The sequence below is a fragment of the Pelodiscus sinensis genome, chromosome 1 (assembly GCF_049634645.1).
Source record: "Pelodiscus sinensis isolate JC-2024 chromosome 1, ASM4963464v1, whole genome shotgun sequence".
NCBI lineage: Eukaryota > Metazoa > Chordata > Testudines > Trionychidae > Pelodiscus > Pelodiscus sinensis.
Window position 1 is genome coordinate 17,793,643 of NC_134711.1, and position 20,686 is coordinate 17,814,328.

Consider the following 20,686-nt stretch of genomic DNA (forward strand, 5'->3'; position numbering starts at 1 on the left):
GAGGATATATTCCTGGATGATCAATGTAGATGTTGTAGTTATAGAGTGTTGGTTTGATCGCTTGCCAGCATTTACACTGAAATTAGTCCACACTGAAATTAGTCCAAAAATGGAGTGAGATATTGTGGACTAATAATCTGTCACTGCACAGGAAACATCCAGCTAATTGGAAGAAAGCATGGAATCACTACAGGAATCTTGATTTTAAAACCACACTAACAAAGAGGTAAAGCTGGCTGGCCAATCCGATGCTGGCTTTGAATGCCAATAGCATGTTCTGGGGGGAAAAAATCACACTTTAAAAACAATCTATTGATTCGAATTGTGAAGATTCCCTCCCTATTTTATTTTAAGAAATAGAACCTCTCCTATTCCTCCAGTCTGGAGGACACACAGGAGTCACGGATAAAGATTATTATTATTATTATTGTTATATCTGATTCTTTTCCACTGTCCGTTGATTCATGGGTCAGTTCCAAAGCCCACTGAAGTCAATGGAAAGACTCCATTGTCTGTCTGTCAGAAGGCAGGAATGAACTGTAAGTTATAGTGGTTTAATACCAATGTGAACAATGTCAGAAACAGCATTCAAATGCCTGAGAGGCAGTTCTGTGGCATGTAGGAAGACAGGCTGATGTTCCAAAGAGATTACAGTCTGCAAGCAGGTAATGACTGTGTCACAAGGTAGCAGCATTTGATGTGATTGCATGAAAGGTGCACACATCTTCGTGGCATAAAGGCCAGTAGTATAGGGATTCTTTGGGTACTGATGTACAGGGAACATGTGGGGCAACTGAGGACATGGAGTTAGAGCTGTAATACAAGGTGTGGAGAGACTTCTCTGCCTCTTCACTGCATGAGGATGAGGATTCCTCCCCCTGGATAGTTCACAAGTATTCAGCCTAAAGAACTGCTAGCTGGGCATAGGATTTTAGCCTAATTTAAAACAAGCAGTGAGTTCTGGAAAACAAAATATGAAATTGCAGGGCTAGCTTTAGAGCTGGTGAGTTCAATGGACATGCAGCGATTTACACAAGCACTGGTCTTATGGTCAAACTGTTGCATATAAAATGTGGTTTATCTTGTTACACTGTGCACAACTGACATTTTTCTTTCTCTGAAATTACCAAGATCTGGGGGTGGGGGGATAATTCTGGCCCCACTGTAATCAGCAGCAACACTCCCAATTCTGTGGACCACCATTTCTCCCATGATTATTTTTTTTTGTTTGATCTTACACCTTTTCATCTGCTTATCTATCCACCTCCGCAGTTAGGGACCCAATTTACAAGTTTTTGCATTTTCACAAACATTGACAATGTCAGATTGGAACATGGGATTTCCTTCCAAGCTGTACAAATAGTTTGACAAAACATACTTTTGCTTCTGATTTTCTCTGTTTTTTTAAGATCATGGCATGTCTCTTTACCTCACTTACACCAGTTCTGCACCACTGTACCTCAGTTTACTTCAGTAAATTATTCCTGATTTGCAATAGAACCACAGAGATCAGAATCAGATATATGCCTTTTCATTATGTGGATTTCAAAAGAACATATCTGATCTTTTTTTCCCCGTCATCATAGTTTTATTATTCTAAAGATGTCAATATAGTCACACAAGATAATCTCACTTTAACACTGAATAGAATGAATAGGAACATGGGTGCACATCAAAAATTTATTACAAATGTGTTATACTGTCCCTTATTTAAAATATGCATTACTTCAACATCTTTATCATCCATTGAAAAAACAAATACTGAAAATGCTTTCATCTGGCTTGAAAAGAATCCGTTAGCCCCATTTTTTCCGTTAAGTTTTCATCATCATAGTGAATTGATGTTAAGTAACAAAATACCAATATTCAATTTCTTTTAGAAAAAGACTGAAATATAACTGAAGACTAGAAAATATTTCTTGGACCATCATCTATATTAGACTAAATTATAAAACCTTTGTGTGCTAAAGCCCATTTAATGGTTCTATGTTTTTATTTTTAATGGGACATATACTTTAGAGTAAAGCTATGAAGGGGGGACTTTATTCCACAGTTCTGTGTGGGCATACACTTTGTTCCTCTAGGAGTATATGTAATAGCCATTTTATATAGAATGGGATTGCAAGTAATGTTTTATATTTTCATTGCATAAGACAAAGAAAAAATAGATCAGTGAAAGTGTCACTAGCTGAATATGATCTAGGATAACTAAGGAACACAAATTAAACACTTAGAAGAAAAAAGGTGAAAGAACATTTTTTAAGCATGAACAGTTACTTAATAAAATCAGGACACATTCTAATAAGTTTAATGATGTAATTGCATCTTGTGTTTTTAAAGGCTTTTGAATTCTATTGAATATTTGCAAACAACCAAATTGCCAGCAATCTGTTACATGAATAGGATCACTCCAGCAATAATTTTGTCCAATATTATAAAAAGTTAAGGAAAGAAGTCTGTACTCCATAAGGCACTTAGGCCATCCAAAAGTACAATAATCACATTATTTAATTTCAGAAATTTTTATGAAGCACAGTTTGTACAGACAAATAAAGACAGATCAGTATTTAGAGTTGTGGGTGTTTGTAGGATTATTTTTCTCTATGATGTTTGCTGTACTCTGACTGGAAGCTTCATGTTCAAATCCACAAATCCCAAAGAAGTGTCTAGAAGAAAGTTGATTCCACCAAGGGAAGGATAATCCATGGACACTAACGATCTATCCCTTTTGACTGGACAAATAGTCTCCAAAGAGAGATTCTTAGCCAGGATCAGTTGCTGTTGAAAAGAAGAGATTGAGTCATGTGTCTCCTTTTAGTCTATACACATTGTAGGTTCACAAGTATCTGAGGTTACAACTAATGTAGTGACCGTTTCTACCAGTAACGTTCAATGTTTTAACTCTATGATAACCAAGAAGAGTTACATATTGTGAATGGTCACAGTTGACTGAGTTCTTTTAGTTTGTTACTATCCTTTCCTTATTGGTCATAATAGAGCTAGAGAAAATTCTAGCTACATTGAAGTCATAGACAAAACACACAGAGACATCAATCAGGCCAGGATTTCAATCCTCCTCCCCCAGGTTCAGTAAAAGGTAACTGAAAGGTGAAGTATCTTCTCAAATTTACATATTACCTGACCATTAACTTCTGAGTCGCATTCATAAATAGGAAGAGTTAAATCCTGGATGCCAAGAAAGTGAGCTTATATTATCCCAGTTACGGAGTGTATCTGAAAAGGACATATCTTGTAGCACTTAGGAAATGGTTTTCTGTTTATTACTCTATCAAATTCCTGAGGAGTTTGGTGGCCATATTGTGGATTAAAATGGCTGCATATTATAATAGAACTCTGCACTTCACTCTCTGACAATGATTTACTTCTATTTTCCCTTTTTTCATGTTAGCTGAAAATTTAAGCATCACAGACTAAAAAATATATAGGTTCATTTTATCTGTGGAAAAATAGTGATAACTTTCAGCGGGAACTTCATAAGTGATTTCTTTTTTCTCTGTGTGTGATTCATTCTGCCTTTTTTAGTACATTGGTTGAGGTGACAGTGTAGGGGTTGGGGAAGAAAATGACCAAACTTTTCCTCCTTTGATATGCTTTTTAGGCAACAGGATAGCTATTCTGAGTCCAATAAATACCATTGTGCTGCCGCTTCAAGTGTTCATCTGCAGTGTTTGAAAGCAGGATCTCTTTGAAGATTATGGATAGGTCAGGGAGGCAGAATGACATTAGTAGCATACTAACTCATGGTCAGTGGCCAAGATTCTGTATTTCCCAGGAAGAAAAAACTGTGCCTCCTGTTATCAATTTTATATGGAATATTGCCAGTTAAGGGTCTCAACCTTGTCAGACTGATCCAAGCACTTGTAAGCTGATATTTTTATTTTGGTGATGGATTACTATTTATGGTTGCTGTGTATAATCATCTACTCTGAAGTCCTGGTGGTTTCAGGATGAAGGGCAGGAATGCTGGCTGATTTTACTGTTACCATCCAATTGAGAAGAATGACATGTCCAGCAAAACTAGCTGACTTTTATTGGCTTGAGGACTAGATGCACTTTATTATTAAAACCACTCATAGTTGCTGCCCTAAAATTTGAAGGGTGTCTTATGAGTCTTATCCAGAAGGAATTTTTGATTCATCCTATAATCATTTGTGTTGCAAGTCTCTCTCTCACTCACTTGCTCGCTCCCCTTTTCATATGTTTCTTTTTGGCAGGAGGAATAAGCAAATTTTGGAATTCACTTGTGCAGCAGGTAGCAAAAATTTAAATGAATAAATATGTGTTGGTGTTTTGCCAGGTTCCTGCCAAAGCTGGCTAGCTATATTATTTGTAGTCTATAGCTAAACTAATAGTTAAAGAAATAAAATGTCCTTCAGATTCTCTGCTCACATTACATGGCCATCACAGCTTACATTATAGAATCTATTACATTATTGTTTAAGACACATGGGCAACCCTAAGTGCTACCTCTAGTTATGAAGCAGGGCTGAGAGCATCACCTTGCATACTCATCTTGTTCAGCATGTCAGAATCATTTGTCAATGTCTCACATCTGGAAAGCATCTTCACCAGAAGAATGTGCTGCAGAGTTAAGTAATGAGGGAGGTAAGATTGTATTTCTACAAAAATTTCAAGAAGGGACTGAAGATTTTTTGGGAAGGGAAAAGAAGTGAGCCCTAGACTTGTGGGGTTGTGATATAATGCTATACAAAGCAATGAACCTGTGTAGTTTTGTCACCCTCCTTTACAAAGTACAGACTGGAACAAGGAATGAGCAGTTTTTATGGTTAACAACAGAAGCCTTCTTAGAGGATCTGCACTGGGAGGATTGAGTATAATACCAATTATTAGGTTGAAGTGGCAGTTGGCTGTGCACTTAAAAAAAGACCACCTTTAAGAAGCATTCTGTATTTAGAACATCAAGCATATTTTGCTGAAAGAAAAAAAAAGCGTTTTCATTTAAAAATTGTGGAATGCCATAATCAAATACTTTCCAAATTCATTCTTCTAATGGGTGGAAATATTTGTTCTAGCACAATCCCTGGAAATGTGGAAGAATAAACACTATTTGGGAAATGAGCAGTAAAACAAAGCCGAAATTAACCATAGGGTATACAGCCTGGAATGGCTCACAAAAAAAGATGAGAAGGAGGCCCAGCACCATATCTATCATTTATCATTATCTTCCCATAGAAGAGAGCATAATCGGAATCAGTTAATAAAAGTGTGTTTGTTATAAGAAGGAACTTGGCAAGCGAGATTGAGTTGAATATCTGCCAATGTGTTTCTGGATGGCAAAGGATAGACGCGCAGAATTGGACAGGGCATGGAAACAATGAGCAGGGAATTGGCACATTTTGTTCAGTTTCAGATACTGTAGGCCTTTTATGAAATATATTCTAAGAGCCTATAGTTGTTCTAAGCCTTTGGTTGGTAGGTGAACTGACAGAGTTAATTTAGGAATGTGCAAATATTGAAACAATCATTTCTTTGTCTGCCCTGAGGAAGCAGCGAACTACTGTTCCTTCAGTAATGATGCATTTATATGATACTTTTGATCTAAAGCTGTCAATGAGCTAATGACACTGCCTGAAATAGCTAAACAGCATTCTACTAATCTTAGCGCGAGGAAAGCTGAGACACATTGAGGTTCTGACTCGCCTAAGGGTGGGATTGGAAGCTAACAGGCTTTATTTCCAGTCCTCTGTATTAAACAATAGAGTCTCTTGAAACTGTCTTTCCCCTCCAAATGGGGTATCTTTTAAATTTCTATAGACCTGTGTGAGGTGCAGGTTATGGGGAGGAGGGAAGCAGTTTTACTCTGGCATCTGTGCTGTCTGATCAAGGGTAGTGGGCTCCTCTCAGAACCTCACATGGTATGTACCTGTAGTAGCTTCTGTGAAAACAACAGAAGGATCCTAATTGAATTCTCATATTGAGCAGATCCAGCCACCAAGTGGGAGGCTCTGCTGATTGCCTAAGGATTTCTTGTGCTGAGCTACCAGTGTGTGGTCCATCTTATAACCTTATAGATGAAATTCTTGCTGTCATTGACACTCCTGAAGTACCTATTGACTTCACACAAGTTTCCTCCAGCATGTTTCACAAATATTTTGCACCTCACCTTTTTTATTTTTGGAGTCCATCCATTATTTCTTTAGGGCTGTTTTCATTCATGAGAGTGGGATCTGGAAGGGTATACATGTCTTCTGGACGTCCACAATAGACACATTTAGACATTGGGAACAAATTTAAATTAAAAAAGTTACACCAGGGGTGAATTTGGCCCCAGAGGTCCTAATTTTTACATATGGATGCCTATAAATATGGATGTCTATGAAGCAGTCTCAGCCTCCCTCCCACCCAAGAGGTCAACTGACCATGGGACAGAAACTGAAAATCTCTAGTTGTCTTTGTGAAGGTAGACATACAGGATGCTGGATGTGTCTTGCTCTTGTTGATTTCAGTTGCAAAATCCCCGTTGAATGCAATGAAGAATGAATTGGACCTTCAGTAGGAAAAAACAAACAAACAAGAAATGACTCATAATAGACTTACTTGTCATTGTGGGTTCAACAGACATGCAGCATTGTGCAGGTTGGGGAGTAAAGGCTGGAAGAATTTATCCACCAGAGTCTGATTTTGTGCCAAATGACTTTCCATTGATTCATGCCCCTTTTCTCATCTGTAGTTTATGTTCTAAAGGGTTGTTTCCCTTTTCTGAAATGCTGAAGAGTATTTTTTTTTCTGTCTCATGAGTGAGCACAAATTTTACAATGTAAAAACACACTTCCAGGTCTTCAGGAAATTGGGAGAGATCTGAAATTTTCCCCAGGTTTTCTGTGACTCTTTCTTATTAGGAGTTTACAAGATTAAGAATATCACAATGTCCCAAAAAAGCTTTTACCTTTTTCCATACAAAAACATGAAAACAAGGTTTTGAAACTATCCTGTTGGTATTTATTATGCCCACTGATTGTATTTCAGAGCTCTGGGATTTAAACAGGACATCAGTCTTTCATAGCCCATCTGGATACCTTGGTCTTCACACAATGCTACTAGATGAATACCAAGAGCGACTGTTTGTGGGAGGAAGGAACCTTGTGTATTCCCTCAGCTTGGACCAAGTCAGCGAGAACTACAGAGAGGTGAAGTAACATAAAATAGCATATGCCATGTGATTCTGCATGTCAATAACTTTCAAGGGCGGGGGGTTTTGGGATGGCTCAAGTGATAGGAAATGGGATAGAGGATGTTTTCATATTTAAAGGAACACCAACTTAAAAATGAAATTTCTCTTAATTTTTTAATGAAATTAATATCCAAGATAATTTGAATGGAAAGAGATTGGTGGAAATAAATATTTCTCACTCTGTTTCAGCTTGTTTATTTCATGCATTTGACAGCATTTGGTTTACAGTTGATATAACTATTTCCCTCACGTGGTTATCTTTTCCCTCTTTCTTGTGTGTATCTTTCCCACAGCAACAGGGAAAGAGAAAGCATTTAAAAAACCACAAAAGTACATAAATTGTCAGGGTATTTGTGACAACTTACTTCGAACTGACTGCCCGCGGCTACACGCGGCAGTCAGAAGTTAATCAGAATGAAGTGCTTTGTTCGTATTGACTGTTACTCTTCCTGCAATGAGGTGTAGCCGCGGGCAGTCAGTTCAAACTAAGGGGATTTAAAAATGGCAACCATCTGGGAACATGCAAATGAAGCCCAGGATATTTAAATCCCGGGCTTCATTTGCAAGTTCGAATGCCAACATTAGCCACCCTAGTTTGAACTAGGGGGCTAGTGTAGAAATACCCTCAGGGACCTGAAAGAATATTAATTCATGTCTACTGCCTACATTTCAAATTGCCCCTGTCCTTTTAAGTCACTGGCTCAAAACCAATCCAAGTGAGAAGTGGCTGAATGTTAATATCATTTGTTCAATGGTATATGGGAGAAAACATGGTGGTCTCTATTGGAAAGATTTGCAAATTAAAAAATCATTGCTGATAGTAACACTGGCATTCTACATGGAGAAGCCTGCCAATGAACGGGTCTGGAGACTTACTCCTTTCTGCACCCTGAGGCTCAGACTGGAAGAACATTGACAGAGTAGTGTAAGGACAAGTCTCCAGTCCCTACCTCACTCAGTTGGTCTGTGGATATAAGATTTTTGCCATTTTCACTACCATCAAATTATCTTCAAAATAAATAAATAAAACCCATTAGGAAAATATCTTTAACTTATTTCCATAGTATACTGTCCCATAAGCAGTCAACAGCTGATGTTAATACTCAAGAGGCTGTGTATTATCTTGAATGTTGGGATTCCACAAAGCACAGATCCTGACTCTTCCACTGTAAGACAGGCATTAATTATCCTTTTATTTGGTAGAAATTCCTTAAATCCTGTGACGAAAGTAGGTTCAAGGTTCTAATTCCAGTGACTTTAAAAGAAAGTTCAGCCATTTACTCTCCACCCTCTGTCGAGAGGCCTGTGCGCAGAGTATATCAACTTAGTAGCAACTTTTTAAATGATATGTGAAGGATCAAAAATTGAAATAAGTGGAGCCTGACTGAATTTGGAAACACGGTTTCACTGGGCTTGGCCTCTCAGAAATCAATTTTCATGAGCTCTTTGGATTCTCCTGTTGCTTATCCTAGCAGGTGTTGCAAAAATCCAGTCCGAAATAGAATAGAGAACAGTGAGCAGAGTAGAGAAACTTTGACTAAGTCCAAAAATTTTATCAGCAAAAATATAGACGGAAAGCATTTCATTAGACCTTTTCATATTTGAAATGTAGGCTGTCTACATGGCACATTTATTTCAAAATAAACTATTCTGGAAGAAATACTCCTAAATAGCTTATTTCAAAATAGCATGTCTACACTACACGGAAGCCTCATAATTAGCCCCAGGAGCCTCTAGGGAGTAATTACTTTTGAATGGTCCTGGAGAGGAGCTATTTTGAAATAGCAGCAGTGGAGTATCCACAATACTGCTATTCTGAACTAACTATTTCAGAATAGTCATTATTTCTCATGGAATGAGGTTTACAGAAGTCAAAATAAGCCGTCCATTATTTTGGATTAATTTCAAAATAAGAGAATTGCTGTGTAGACACTCACATTGTTTTTTTGGAATAATACCTATTGTTTTGAAATAATGCTGCTGTGTAGACACACCCTTAGAGTGAAGTTTGCATGTTCTATTTCATGCATTTCTACAAAGGGATATCATCAAGCTGTAATTAATGGTACATTAATTAACCATTTGAACTTTTCTTTCATATTGCAAACACTCATTGAGTTAATCTGAGACACGGTTATAAACCAGAGTATAATTACTATTCCAAACTGATACCATGAGGGGAAAAAGAGGAAACGCAAATGTATGTATTTCAGTTCTACCTTCAGTAACAGAGACACATTTCCAGAAGCAGCACAGAGGTGTTGTAAAGCTAGTCATTAAGGATCACATTTCATAAATATCCTTTTGCCTTTGGTAGCCTTACAAATTTGTGGAAGAACTTTGTTACAGTGCTCCCCATGTCTCCACATCTTGGAATATAAAGAGAGTTTTTATTGCCTCTGACCTTAAATCTGAGACATGGGATTATGTAGACATAGTTTAAAACGCAAAACAAAAACCCTTTTCATTACAGATGTATCCCATCTGTCAGAAAATAATAAAGAATTCCATAGAATATTCAGCTATGATGAGACCATTAGGAGCTCCTTTGAGAAAATCAATAAAATATTGGGTGGATGTAAATTTAATTTTGTGTTTGTTTACTGCCAAAATAATCCAGCAAATCTAAAATAACTCAGTTGATGGAGAATTTGAGGTATGTACTCTGCATTTGAAAGACATCTATTTTGTTTGAGTTTGAGTTTGAGTTCGTCACACCACCAAATTTCAAACAAAAGGCTGCAGTACAGAGCACTTTTGTATTGGTAGATGATTATGTATGAATTTCTGTTTCTTATATCATTAAAAATATCTTCATTTATTGTCCTGGGCATCTTTTACATCAGGAGTGGGAAACCTCCAGCCAATAGGATAGACAAGATTCACCAGGGTTAGCCTCTGGTGGGCCACCAGATGCTTTGTTTACCCAAGCATCCACAGCTATGGCCACTCACAGCTCTTAAGTGTCAGTGGTTCAACATTCCCAACCAATGGGAGCTGCAGGAAGTGATGAAGGCTGGGCCACCACTTCCTTCCGCTCCTATTGGCCAGGAACAACAAACAGCAGCCACTGGGAGCTGCAAGTAGCCGTGCCAGTGAACGCTCAGGTAAACAAAAAGTGTCTGGTGGCTTTCCAAGGACTAATCCTGTCAAACTGCATCCAGCTGGCATGCCACAGGTTATCCCCACCCCTGTTTTACAGCATTTAAAGAATCAATACAATTAAAATCAATGGCAAGCTCTCAGGAAGCAGTCCTGTGACTAAAGTATAAGAGACCTTGATTCTGCCCCAGCAAACTGTAGACTTCCCATGTGACCTTAGGCAAGTCATTTAATCTCTCTGTACTTCAATTCTCCATCTATAAAATAGGGATAATACTTCCTTTCTCCCATCCTTTCTCTGTTTTACCTATTTGGATTATAAACTCACTGTAACTGGTGTTTCTCTTCTAATGGGAATGTGCAATAGCTAGCATAAAGAGGCCTTGGTTTCAGGAGTGAGTTCTACTTACAGATCACACACTATAGTTTTCTCACTTATAAACTTGTAAAAATGGTTTTTGTAATCTACAGACATAATCTGGAATACTAAAGATTGCAGTGGTGCTACTGTAGTGTGCTGGACCTGGTTGGGAGAATGTTGTGGTATTCTGTGGGGTGGGGAGGAAGAGAATGTGAGTGGGGGGAGGTTGGACGCAATGATCTGAGAAGTGGGAAAGTTCATGTCAATAAGTTCACAGGACTAATTAGTAAACCAATACATAGATTCGGATGCCTCTCTATACCTTCTGAGGCCTTCCGCATATGACCCTAAGGCCATGTCTACACAAGGAAAGTATTTCGGAATTACTAAATTTGACTTAATAACTCTTGATTTAACAAATTTGAACTAGAGTGTCCACACTATGGGGAAGACTTGAAATTAGTCCGAGGCAGGCTCAATTAATGTGGATGTGCTATCTCGGACTTAGAAGCCCAGAAATCACTGGGGAGTAATTAGTTCAAATTACTCTGGGGAGTAATTATTTTGAAATAGTGGCACCAGAGTGTCCACACTACTGTTATTTTGAAGCAACAATTTCTGAATTAGCATTACTCCTGATGAAGAGCAGGAATACAGATTTAAAATAATGGGCTTGGTAGTATGGGCAGCCTGCTTATAAATTCAACTTCGGGGGGGGGGGGGAGGAAGGGATTATTTTGAAAAAAGTCCTAGTGTAGACCAGGGCTAACTGACCTTAAACTGCATGAATCTTTCCCCAAACTGACCTAACCTAGAAATACAACCTTCCCTTTTGGAAGAAGTGAGGGAGATATTCTGAGGCGCTAAGCTTGGTTTCAACTCTAATTAAAAATATTCCCTCTGCTTGAACTTGCTCAGAATCATTCCTTTAGTTACATCAGGTGTGAATTTAGCCCAGCTATCCATGAAACTTTACCATTCCAAGTACTCATTCCTATATTTAAAGTAGGCTTTTCCTACCTTTTCAGCTCACTTTTAGTAGACAGAATCATGCACCTAGGGCTCCTTAGAGATGAAAAATAATGTGCTAGAAGTAAAACATTACTGAAGATGCAATGTACAAATATGCTTCAGATGGTGACTCATAGTAATGAAGGTTATTGACTAATTCTGTCCAAACAAAAGGTCAAGCATGAAGCCCAATAAAGTGTGTGTTAGTATAATGTTATTCCAGCTTAGATGCTCTGGAGAAAATTCCCAAATACAGCTATTGCCAGCATGCCAAGTGATTTCTATCCTGGCATAGACCCAATTCAGAGTTAAGGCTGCCATCATCGTATATAAAGTTAAAAATGTTAACACCCAGAAAAATAACATGCACAGGGATAAAGGCTACTATTTCCAACCAATTAGTTTCTGGCTTAGCATGCAGTGCAAATGCAACCTCCATTAGCAATATTAAATAAAATAATTCAACATGTGCATAGGAATATACAATGTTAAAATTATTCCTATTTGTTGTATCTACTTATGATCATTCTAACAATGCCTAGAATCTGGCTCTCCTACATTCCAGGTGAGTGCCCTAAACGTTGGGTATAGAATCAGTCTCTCGTTTGCCAGACAACTATTTAATATTCCATATCCTGATAGTTAGGACACTCACCAGGTAGGCTAGAGAACCTGCATTGAAATCACAGCTGTAAGTCAGGCAGAGCAGGAATTGAATTGATCACCAACACCAATATTTAAAAAGGACTCTAGAGGCAATCCGGGCAGTTATAGACCGGTAAGTCTAACTTCAGTACCGGGCAAATTAGTCGAAACAATAGTAAAGAATAAAGTTGTGAAGCATGTAGAAGAACATAATTTGTTGGACAAAAGTCAACATGGTTTCTGTAAAGGGAAATCCTGTCTTACTAATCTATTAGGCTGTGTCTACACTGGCACCCTTTTCCGTAAAAGGGATGCTAATGAGACACTTCGGAATTGCAAATTCTGCCGGGGATTTAAATATCCCCTACAGCATTTGCATGAACATGGCTGCCGCTTTTTTCTAGCTTGGGGTTTTGCCGGAGAAAAGCGCCAGTCTAGACGGGATCTTGCGAAAAATAAGCCCTTTTCCGCAAGATCCCTTATTCCTACTTTCAATAAGGGATCTTCTGGAAAAGGGCTTATTTTCCGCAAGATCCTGTCTAGACTGGCGCTTTTCTCCGGCAAAACCCCGAGCCGGAAAAAAGCGGCAGCCATGTTCATGCAAATGCTGTGGGGGATATTTAAATCCCCCGCGGAATTTGCAATTCCGACAGGTCTCATTAGCATCCCTTTTCCGGAAAGGGGTGCCAATGTAGACACAGCCTTAGAATTCTTTGAAGGGGTTAACAAACATGTGGACAAGGGGGATCCAGTAGATATAATATACTTAGATTTTCAGAAAGCCTTTGACAAGGTCATTCACCAAAGGCTCTTGTATAAATTACATGACCATGGGATAAGAGGGAAGGTCCTTTCTTGGACTGAGAACTGGTTAAAAGACAGGAAACAAAGGGTAGGAATAAATGGCAAATTTTCAGAATGGAGAGGGGTAACTAGTGGTGTCCCCCAAGGGTCAGTCCTGGGACCAGTTCTGTTCAACTTATTCATAAATGATCTGGAGAAAGGGGTAAGCAGTGAGGTGGTAAAGTTTGCAGATGATACCAAACTGTTTAGGATAGTCAAGACAGAAGCAGACTGTGAGGGACTCCAAGAAGATCTCACCAAACTGAGTGATTGGGCAACAAAATGGCAAATGAAATGTAATGTGGATAAGTGTAAAGTAATGCACATCGGGAAAAATAACCCCAACTATACATACAGTATGATGGGGGCTAATTTGGCTACGACAAACCAGGAAAGAGATCTTGGAGTTATTGTGGACAGTTCTCTGAAAACTTCCACACAGTGTGCAGCAGCGGTCAAAACAGCAAATAGGATGCTAGGAATTATTAAGAAAGGGATAGAAAATAAGACCCAGAATATCTTACTGCCCTTGTATAAAACTATGGTATGCCCACATCTTGAATACTGTGTACAGATGTGGTCTCCTCACTTCAAAAAAGATATTTTGGCCTTGGAAAGGGTTCAGAAAAGGGCAACTAAAATGATTATGGGTTTGGAACAGGTCCCATATGAGGAGCGGTTAAAGAGACTGGGACTTTTCAGTTTAGAAAAGAGGAGACTGAGGTGGGATACGATAGAGGTATGTAAAATCATGAGTGGTGTGTAGAGGGCGGATAAAGAAAAGTTATTTATTAGTTCCCTAATTGGAAGAACTAGAGGACACCAAAAGGAAATTGATGGGTAGCAGGTTTAAAACTAATAAAAGAAAGTTCTTTTTCACACAGCGTGTAGTCAATCTGTGGAACTTCTTGCCAGAGGAGGCTGTGAAGGCTAGGACTATAATAGAGTTTAAAGAGAAGCTAGATAATTTCAAGGAGGTTAGGTCCATAAAAGGCTATTAGCCAGGGGATAAAATGGTGTCCTTGACCTCTGTCTGTTAGAGGCTGGAAAGGGATGGCAGGAGACAAGTTGCTTGATCATTGTCTTCGGTCCACCCTCTCTGGGGCACCTGGTGCTGGCCACTGTTGGCAGACAGGATACTGGGATAGATGGACCTTTGGTCTGACCCAGTACGGCTGTTCTTATGTTCTTATCTACATCCTAGGTGAAAGTGAATGATCTTTGGGTGTAAGAATGCTACCTCGTTTGGCTTTGTTTTGTTTAAAAATACCTCCTCCCTTGGGTCCTACATTCTAGATAGGCTCGGGAATGTCTATTTGAGGGATCCAATCAGGAGTTAATTCTGATTAAATGTGGGTATCAGAATTTCTGCAGCTTTGCACATTCCTGTTAGCAGATATTGGAAGTTTTGCTGGTGGAAATTGAGGTATCTTAGAAGTTCCTGAGAAGGGATTCTTAGGGCTTATCTTTTGGATGTAGGTATTTAAAGTGACAAGACTATATCCACAAAGGAATTTAGGCTTCTAATGGTATGTCTACACTAGCCACCCTAGTTCAGACTAGGGTGGCTAATGAAGTCATTCGAACTTGCAAATGAAGCCCGGGATTTAAATATCCCAGGCTTCATTTGCATGTTCCTGGGTGCCGCCATTTTTAAATGCCCGGTAGTTCGAACTACCTGCAATGAGGAGTAATAGTTGTTCAAATTAGGAGCTTTATTTCGAACTACCTAGCCCGTGCCGCATGTAGCTGCGGACAGATAGTTCGAACTATCGGGCATTTAAAAATGGCGGCGCCTGGGAACATGCATATGAAGCCCGAAATATTTAAATCCCAGGCTTCATTTTCAAGTTTTAATGACTACATTAGGCACTCTAGTCCAAACTAGGGTGGCTAGTGTAGACATACCCTAAGTTACAAAACATTAATTTAAAAGATTTTGCAGATAAAATAATCTCTGAGTGGAATATTGACAAACCTTAATGTTATCAAGCTTCAAAGGGGTAACTGAGTTAGTCTATAACAGGAAAAAAATTAAAAAACTACAAATAGTCTAGTAGCACCTTAAAGACTAACAAAACATGTAGATGATATCATGAGCTTTCGTGGGTGCAACACACTTCTTCAGATGACTGGAGTATTAGAATTCCAGATCCAAGAATAAATAAGGGAAAAGGCGGAAGTGGGGGGAGGAGGAAAAAAAAAGAAAGTGAGTAGATTGTTCAAGTAGTTACAAGAGGCTGATAAGAACAATTGGTACCTCCATTGTTTGTTTGGTTGGTTAAGTCATTAGGATGTGGAAGGTAGTATGCGAGCCAGCTGACGTCCCTGCTCATACCATTTGCATAAGAATTAAACTTGTAAGTGAAGTTAAGTTCCAATCCTTCCCTGTATAACTGGGTTGTGGAATTGGCCTGGAACAACATGGTAACTCGGAGATACATTAATGAGTATCTAGGCATATTAAAGTGTTCTCCAACAGGTTTTTTTGTATTGCCTTTTCGGATATCTGATTTGTGTCCATTACTCTTTCCCGTAGAGACTATCCAGTTTGGCCAATATACATTGCAGTGGAGCACTGTTGGCATTTGATTTCATTGATCACATTAGTGGATGTGCAGTTAAATGAGCCTCTGGTTTGGTGTCTGATGTGGTTGGGTCCAGTCATGAAATCGCTTGTGTAGATGTGTGGGCTTAATATTAACAGTCACTTCCCACTCATCTTTTTTTTTTATTATCTGTGAATTTCCAAGCAGAAATCTTATTTTTCTTGAGCTGGAAAGTGGTATCACCCAAAGTGGAGACTTTTTTTTTCAGTTCTTGGAGTGCCTAGAGGTTAAATCATCAGGCTAATCCACCCTATTCATTTTTTCTCGTATTTTTTCATCAATACAAAGTAGAATGAAACAAAATTCCATAACATAGGTTGGCTGAAAAGCCGCTTGTGATATTTGGCCTTGCTGACAATAAGTGACACTAAGTAGCTCATTGTGCCTCCAGTGAGATTAATAGCTACATTTTCATTTACTTAAGTGGGAGCAAATTGGTGTTCAGTGGGAAAGTGTTTAAAATATTTATATATTAAGTGGGTACAGTTGTATTCAATTAATACAAAATGCTTTGGCAAATAGATTTTCCTTCAATTCGGAGGACAAATATTGAATTTCTTTCACTATCTGATGGAGAAAACCACCAGTTCTACTGCAGGAGAAATTAAATGTGTAGTCAGGAACTTTTTGGCAAAAATTGGAGTATTTAGCTTAATAACTGTTTTGAAAATTGGAATACTAGAAAACACTATAAAATATTACTGTATAGATTGTAGCAACCAAAACTGTACATTCAAAGGGGTGAATCTTTTAACTGACCTTGTTTGGGTCGGGGGCCACTAACTCACAGAAAAATCAAACAAGGCCCTCACGCAAGTGAGAAATGGGGGGACTGGAGCACCATTATAGGCTCCCCAGTTCTGGAGCAGGGACCCTGAACTCTGGGGGGCCACAACCAGGCAGGCCAGGGGCCGCATCTGGCCCTTAGGTTCCTCACCCATGTTTTAACCCAATCCAACAGGGAAAAACTGGAATGTCTGTGAATTAAACACATAAATATTCCCACCTGAGTGATCTTTTGGTGTTTCAGATACATTGGCCCAGTACACCACTGCAGACAGAAGAATGCACAATTAAAGGAAGAGATGCTGTAAGTATAATTATTTTCAAATTAATTACCTTTTAATTAGAGATAAGGTTGAAGCAAAAACTTGGATTCAAGCATTGTTCAATTTTTGAGTGTTCAAAATCCAGATTCATTTCTGAATTCTGAATTTTGCAGTGTGAATCTACAGCATGACTATTGTTAGTACATCCACTTACTTGTTTTAATATATTTCAAGACCAAACGGTAACTTAGCAATGAACACACTGACTCCCACCATCACACATGGGTTTTCTTTGAAGGTTTCACACCTGATAATGGCCGTGCCTACCATATCTTAGCTTATGAGATGTGACAGGATTGACAACAGAGTGAAAGCCATTTGCTAACAGATATTGATCAGTTCCATTTCTTGAGGATATCAAAACTTTCTTATTCTCACAAAACCATTCCAATCAAATCACACCATTTTCCTATCACAAGAATCCATTCCTTACTTTCTGTCCCACAAGCAGAAACACTCAGACAATTCCATATTAACATCTGTCTTGAGTACTACAACCTCTTAATTTTAGGCATCTCTGATGCAGATTGAATCTCTCTAGTCTTGCACTCTCTGCTCTGGCAACATCCGGGGTCTGGAGTTATTTTAGTTAGCTGGATGTCCACTTATTTCTGGGTGTGGCCAAGTTTTCTACAGTCCTGTAAAATTTGTTTACAGACAGCAGTCCTGGTTTTCACTGTTCTGTACTGTTACTTAGCTCTAATTTATGCTTAGATATTTTCTAAATGCCCAATAAGTAGTGGAAGTGTTGGTAATGCTGCTAGACAATATTGATCTCCTGTGGTTCAGCAAATTCTCTGGTTTGGCACCTGTCAGGTCCCAGGGTGCCAGATTAGAGAGGTTCAACCTATACCAACATGTCCATTGCCACTCCATGCACAATGTCTCTGCTAAAATTATCTCCCTCATCTCATTTGCTATTCTTAACATGTTATTTCTAGCCTTCACTTCAGGTTCTGGACAGGCTTGAACAACAGTGTTATCTCCTATCAGATCTGCCCTCTTCACCTACTGTTGGTTGCCTGTAATGCCAGTTTAGATGGCCTACTGATTTTTCTTTTTCCATGTCTATCTTTCTGCCTTTGTGCATATTGTCACATGCATGGAATGTCTTCCTATCTTAGGTCACTAGGCTGTAGTCTCTCTTGTTTTGTAATCTCTCTTGAAGGCTACTTTTTACAGCATATCGGCAAGAAGCAAGTTAAATTAATAGAAATATATAAAATACATATTAAGTTCTTCCACCCCTGTAGCCAGCTATCCCCATGCCTGTTGGACTTTAACTGGGATCAGTGCAAGGATGCTGGACCTCATGTCAATATAGAGTAGCCATTTGGCACCATTGACTGGAATTTCTTTAGGGCAGGAATTATTTTTATTTTTATACATTACTAAGTTTATTGTCAGCACTTAATAAATGCACTCGGGGCAGATGACGATTTTGCGGGGCACAGGGCAGCATAATTTTGTGCCCCCCTCCTCCTTTGACACAGCACATGTGCGGGGCTTCTTGAAGCGTGGGCCCGGGGCAGCCGCCCCGCTCGCCCTGCCCTATATCCACCCCTGAATGCACTTGCCACTGAGATAGTTAACACTGAAGAAAGTCAGAGATACTTTTGAGTTGTGAAAATAAATCAAATAGTCAAGTGCAAACACAGCCACAACAAATAATATCAGTACCATGTAGGAAGCTATAAAATATCAATGGTCAGCTCTAACATGAAAAACATAGTGCTCATCCACCTTGAGAGTCTGGACACATCATTTGGAGAAATGAACAATCAAGCTACCTCACTAAGGGTATGTCTACACTACCCTCCTAGTTCGAACTAGCGGGGTAATGTAGGCATACCGCACTTGCAAATGAAGCCCGGGATATGAATTTCCCGGGCTTCATTTGCATAAGCGGGGAGCAGCCATTTTGAAAACCCCGCAGGTTCGAACCCCGTGCAGCGCGGCTACACGGGGCACGAACTAGGTAGTTCGAACTAGGCTTCCTAGTTCGAACTACCGTTACTCTTCATTTCACGAGGATAGTACTGGATTCAAAGCTCCATTTCCCTTCTCCATCTCCCAATGCTTTTATAGATTACAGATTCTGATACAGTAAACTTCCGATAATCCGGCACCTTTAGGACCCAGGGGATGCCGGATTATCAGATATGCCGGACTATCAGAAGGGGGGGCTATGAGGGGTCTGGAGTGGGATGGGAGGGGATGCCACCCCAGATCCCTCATAGACCCCCCTTATGATAGTCCGGCTCTGCTCCAGGCATCCCTGATTCAGCTGCTGCTGGTCGGTTTCAGCAGCAGCTGAATCGGGGATGCCTGCAATAGAGCAGCTGGGGTGCTGCCGGGTTGGTCCCGCAGCGCGGAGGGGCGGCGCTACGGCACCAACCCAGCAGCACTCCAGCTGCTCTTGGGGACGCCTGGGACAGAGCAGCTGGAGTGCTGCCGGGTTGGTCCCGCAGCGCCAAAGGACGGTGCAGCGGGACCAACCCGGCAGGACCCCAGCTGCTCTGCTCCAGGGGTCCCTGATTCAGCCGCTGCTGAAACAGATCAGCGGCTGGTTCCAGGAAGCCTGGGGCAGAGCTGCTCTGCCCCGGGCTTCCTGGAATCAGCCGCTGATCTGTTTCAGCAGCGGCTGACTTAGGGACCCCTGGGGCAGAGCAGCTGGGGTCCTGCTGGGTTGGTCCCGCAGCACCGAGGGGCGGCGCTACGAGACCAGCCCCGCAGCACCCCAGCTGCTCTGCCCCAGGCGTCCGGATTCAGCCTGCTGGTGAAACTGACGCTGCTGGTCAGTTTCAGCAGCGGCTTTAATCCCGACTCCTGGGGCAAAGCAGCTGGGGTGCTGCCGGTTGGTCCCGCAGCGCCGCCCCTAGGCACTGCGGGACCAACCCAGCAGCACCCCAGCTGCTCTGCCCCAGGGGTCCCCAAGTCAGCCGCTGCTGAAACAGATCAGCGGCTGATTCCAGGAAGCTCCGGGGCAGAGCTGCTCTGCCCCGGGCTTCCTGGAATCAGCCGCTGATCTGTTTCAACAGCGGCTGAATCGGGGATCCCTGGGGCAGAGCAGGTGGGGTCCTGCCGGGTTGGTCCCGCAGTGCCGTCCTTTGGTGCTGCGGGACCAACCCGGCAGCACTCCAGCTGCTCTGCCCCAGGCGTCCCAAGAGCAGCTGGGGTGCTGCCGGGTTGGTCCCGCAGCCCCGAGGGGCAGTGCTCTGCTCCCGGCTTCCCCGATTCAGCTGCTGGTCAGTTTCAGCAGCAGCTGAATGGGGGAAGCCTGTCCAGCTGCCCCAGCACTTCCGGGTTCCTGATGGTGCCGGACCATCAGGAGTCCCGGAGCATTGGATGCCGGACTAATGGAGTTTTACAGCGTGACAAGTTCCTAGTAAAGTTAAATCCTCATTCTCTTAAAAAATAGACTATAATATTTCAAACTCCTCTGAAGTTTACAAAAATATTACTAACAATGTCAGAAGCCATTACCGTGGAAGACTGCAATGTTTTTCCTCACAGGAATCTATGATTGATTATGAAATGCTCTATCATGAGTATTGCCAATTCCCTCTCCCCAAAAAAAACCCAGTCAAAATGAATGAGCCCGTCCTCTCCAAGATCATGGGATTGACTTAAAATTCCATATTTTTTTTAAAAAAAGTAAGTCATGGGTCTTTTTGTATGAATGGTGGTGTTTGAGTCTTTAGCATTCAGTTTCTAGGTGTTCTTTGCAAACATGAGAGCTAGAAACTTACAGGGTTTTTTTAATGAAAGCTTAAGATTCTAACCTAATTAC

General features: G+C 40.5%; 1 protein-coding gene across 1 annotated transcript in view; it reads left to right on the plus strand.

The window, feature by feature from the left end:
- Positions 1 to 20,686, plus strand: part of SEMA3E (semaphorin 3E) — a 328,199-nt gene that overhangs the window by 206,436 nt on the left and 101,077 nt on the right. The window contains exons 3-4 of the mRNA XM_025181682.2: positions 7,009 to 7,169; positions 16,815 to 16,874. Of these exons, the coding sequence (XP_025037467.2) occupies positions 7,009 to 7,169; positions 16,815 to 16,874 (221 nt within the window). The remainder of the gene's footprint in view (positions 1 to 7,008; positions 7,170 to 16,814; positions 16,875 to 20,686) is intronic.